Source organism: Panicum virgatum, chromosome 5N (genome assembly GCF_016808335.1).
Source record: "Panicum virgatum strain AP13 chromosome 5N, P.virgatum_v5, whole genome shotgun sequence".
NCBI lineage: Eukaryota > Viridiplantae > Streptophyta > Magnoliopsida > Poales > Poaceae > Panicum > Panicum virgatum.
The window spans coordinates 57,556,083-57,559,683 of record NC_053149.1 but is presented as its reverse complement, the minus strand read 5'-3'; the positions used below and the strand labels follow the sequence as shown (position 1 = coordinate 57,559,683).

General features: G+C 59.8%; 1 protein-coding gene across 1 annotated transcript; it reads left to right on the top strand.

The window, feature by feature from the left end:
- The first annotated feature begins 1,470 nt into the window (after positions 1-1,470).
- On the top strand, positions 1,471-3,278 carry LOC120675812 (interactor of constitutive active ROPs 4-like). Its single transcript, XM_039957021.1, has 3 exons — positions 1,471-1,724; positions 1,819-1,975; positions 2,082-3,278. Exons 1-3 carry the CDS (start codon positions 1,711-1,713, stop codon positions 3,066-3,068), a joined length of 1,158 nt encoding a protein of 385 aa, XP_039812955.1. The 5' UTR covers positions 1,471-1,710; the 3' UTR covers positions 3,069-3,278.
- Positions 3,279-3,601: the final 323 nt, after the last annotated feature.

The following is a 3,601-nucleotide window of genomic DNA, read 5'->3' as shown; positions in this document are numbered from 1 at the left end:
ATTTCCCACCCATCGCCCAGTTCCCTCGCTCGTCCCCATCCCTCGTTGCCGGACTCCACCCGCAATTCCACGTACAATTTGCACTCCCTACACCACTCGTTCGGTCTGTGCTCAAGCTCGTGCTGCAGTAAATCTCGCATTCTTGCGAGAGCCAAAAACAACCGAGGATGGAGTATGGACAAGGGCGAAGCTTTCTTTCTTCAGCGTCTCCAGCATCGATGGGCGGCAGCGTTCTTCATAGCCTTCGTGGAACGGCAGCAGGTAGGTAATCGAGCGCAGGGCGTGGATCAGGCCCATAGATTGCCGCCTGATTGCTTCGAAAGCGGAGGATATCCAGTCCCATCACTCCCTGCTGCTAGTGGTAAGGCGGGTGATGAGGATCTCTCGTCACACAGCAAAACTCAGCTTGTAGTTGTACTACCCGCACAATGTGAGCACAGGTCCCGTGCTCGCCGGCTCCAGCTGCGTGTACCGCCGCGCAACTGCTGGTGCTCCTCGTCCCCTCCTGGCAGCGCAGGGCACATTTCCGCCTTCCGAGCAGCTCTGCCGCTCGCCCGCTCACTGACCATCAGGAGACGGGGACGGCCAGGGTTTGCCAGCCACTTGACAACGTCCCCCCATGTGGCCCGCCTCACCAACTCGGTACGGCATGCCATGCCCGCCGCGACGGCCCAACCCAACTCGGCGCTCGGCGGAACCAGCCGTGTCCGAACCCGAACCCCAAACGCGCGCGCGGGCGCGGGCGGCGCACACCAACCAGCCAGCCAACGCCCACCCCAGAGCAAGAGTAACGTTGGGCTGGGGGGGGGGGGGGGGGGGGGGGGGCGCCGCGCCGCTGGCGTGGATTGCTCCAGTGATGTTCGAATTTGAATCGCGCACCTCGTGGGAAGCAGGGGTTTTTTTTCCCGACCGGTTGACCCAAACCGGTTAAATTCAAATTTGAATTAAAAAAACTCAGTTCAATCGGTTTGTACCGGTATACCGACCGGTTAGACCGGTTTATCTGTCGGTTTGACTGGTTTATCGGCCGGTTTGACTGGTTTGAATTCAAATCCAAATTTAAAATCGCATGTGTAACCGGGCCGGTTAGACCGGTTTACCGGCCGATTTGACCGGTTTACCAAGTGGGCCTTAATGGGCCGTCTCATTTTTTTTGTTTTAACTTTAAATGTCCAAAAAATATGTTAAACGAACGAATTTTTAAGAAAATTTGACACCATTAGATTCATCGCACCTTAAAGTATTTTTAAAAAATTTTCATTTTCTTAAATTCAAATTTAAATTTTAAATTTTGACTGGTTGTGTACCGGCCGGAACCGAAACCGGTCCGGACCATTAGGAGAACCCTACTGGGAAGTCGGCCGGTCGCGTCGGGTCGTGGGAGCCGGAGCCGGCGCCGCTCGCCTCGCCTCGCCTCGTCTCGCGGTCGCGGCCTCCACCCCCATTTATTAATACCCAAACAAATTCCCCCGCCCGTTTCCACGAGAAAGCCCCGGGCCTCGCTCGCTCAAAGCCCCCCTCTTCTGCTGCTCTGTGCTCTCTTCTGTCCGCGCCCGCCGCTCGCCTCCGCCTTTCCATGACCCCAACGTCTTTCTCCTCGCCCCTGCTCTGGTCCTAGGACGCCACGCCGCGCCGCCCGACTGCCTGCCTGCGCGCGCCGGGAGGGGAGGTTCGACCACGACCGCCGCCGCTACGAGCTCGCGGAGGACCATGCCGAGATCCAGGTGCGCGCGGAGCCGGAGGCGGAGTTCGAAGCCCACCGCAGGCAGTGCCGTTGCGTTTCCGGGTCTCTGACGGACCTTCTGATTTTCGCTGCAGGGGGTCCGAGCCGCCGCAGCGGGCGTCGCCGCGCGCGCCGCTGCACCTCAAGACGACGGCCTGCTCCGAGGCCAACGGCGCGCACCACCGCCCCGCCGCCGACCGGGCCAGCCCCAAGGTCGGGGACCGCCACTCGCCGCGCAGCCCTCTGCCCGAGGCAAGTTCCTCGTTCCCGTTTCTCCCCCCATTTCTGTGAGGAGTGTGTGTTCGCTTGGGTGGCCTGTGGCTCACTGTTTCGCCGGCGGTGGGGGTGTGCTCCGCAGAAGAAGCGCGCGGCGGGGACGCGGGTGTTGGAGCTGGAGGCCAAGCTCGGGAAGGTGCAGGACGAGCTCAAGAAGCTGCGGGAGCGGCTCGCGTCCGCCGAGGCCGCCAAGAAGGACGCGCAGGTCGCGCTCGAGGAGGCCAAGAAGCGCGTCGGCACCAAGGGGAGCCCCGCCTCCGCGGTGACATCTCCTCTCCCTGCCCCCTCGGCGGGGGTCGAGAGCGCGAACAAGACGGAGGAGCTGAAGGCGCCTCCACCGGCGGCCGAGGAGGAGGACGGCAGCATAAACTCGCCGGCGACCGACGTGTTTGAGGTCGTCCCGGCCGAGTCAGGGGACAAGGAGAACCAGAGCGCGGCAGCCGCCGCAGATGACTGCGAGGCGGTGAGCTGCGGCGAGAAGGCGGCGCTGCCGGAGAAAGAGGAGGTGGTGGAGGAGGTGGAGACCAAGAAGATGATCGAGGAGGAGAGCAAAAATGCAGCTGTGGAAACCGACGCCACGGAGGAGAGCCCGGAGGTCGCGGAGCTTAAGGCCAAGCTGGCGGAGAAGGACACGGAGATCGCCGCCCTCACGGCGGAGAACGCGGAGCTCAAGAAGCAGGCCGGGGAGGCCGCCGAGGCGGCGAAGAAGGCCGAGGAGGACGCGGCGGCGAAGGCGTCCCAGGCCGAGCACGACCTGAAGGAGGGCACGGCGCGGGAGGCCCGGATGGGCGAGCAGCTGCGGGCGTCGGAGGCCGCGCGGGAGGCGCTGGACGGCGAGATCCGGCGCCTGCGCGTGCAGACCGAGCAATGGCGCAAGGCCGCCGAGGCCGCGGCCGCGGTGCTCGGCGGGGACAACCACCTCACGGGGCTGGCCGGCAACGGCAACGGGTGGGGCTCCCCCGCCACGATGCCCGACGACGGCGACGACGAGGGGTTAGGCGGCAAGCGCAAGGGCGCCGGCATCCGGATGCTCGGCGACCTGTGGAAGAAGAAGGGCCACAGCAAGTGATGGAAACGTGGGATCGGTATCACAAATTCAGCAATGGTGAGCTCGCTCAGCCCGCCTGCTTGAACTCCATGCCTTCCTCGCACTAGCTTAGCACCACCATTTTACCGCGTTTTGGTTCGGATTCTGCTTATGTTTGTATGATGATGAGATGATGCTCAATCGTGAGATTGAACTATGTCTGTAACGCCCGGTGCTGCATTGGTGCAGCTACCTCACTGTACGGAGCAACAAAGCCGTGTTTAGTTCCAACGCAAAAAAAAAAATTCGATGGAATTTTTTTAATTTGAAGTACTAAATGGGGATTTTTTTTAATTTGAAGTACTAAATGAAATTTATTTACAAATTTTTTTTAGACAGATGATTGTAAATCGCGAGATGAATCTAATGATGCTAATTAATTCATGATTATCGAATGGTTACTGTAGCATCAATGTTGCAAATCATGAATTAAGTAGACTCATTAGATTTGTCTCGTGATTTACAGCCCATTTATGTAAAAAGTTTTGTCAATAGACTTCATTTAGTACTCAATG

Bases quoted from the DNA above. Each gene is read 5' to 3' on its own strand.
- LOC120675812 (XM_039957021.1), top strand. The intron at 1,976-2,081 runs GCAAGTTCCTCG...TGTGCTCCGCAG, and splicing joins CGCGCAGCCCTCTGCCCGAG to AAGAAGCGCGCGGCGGGGAC.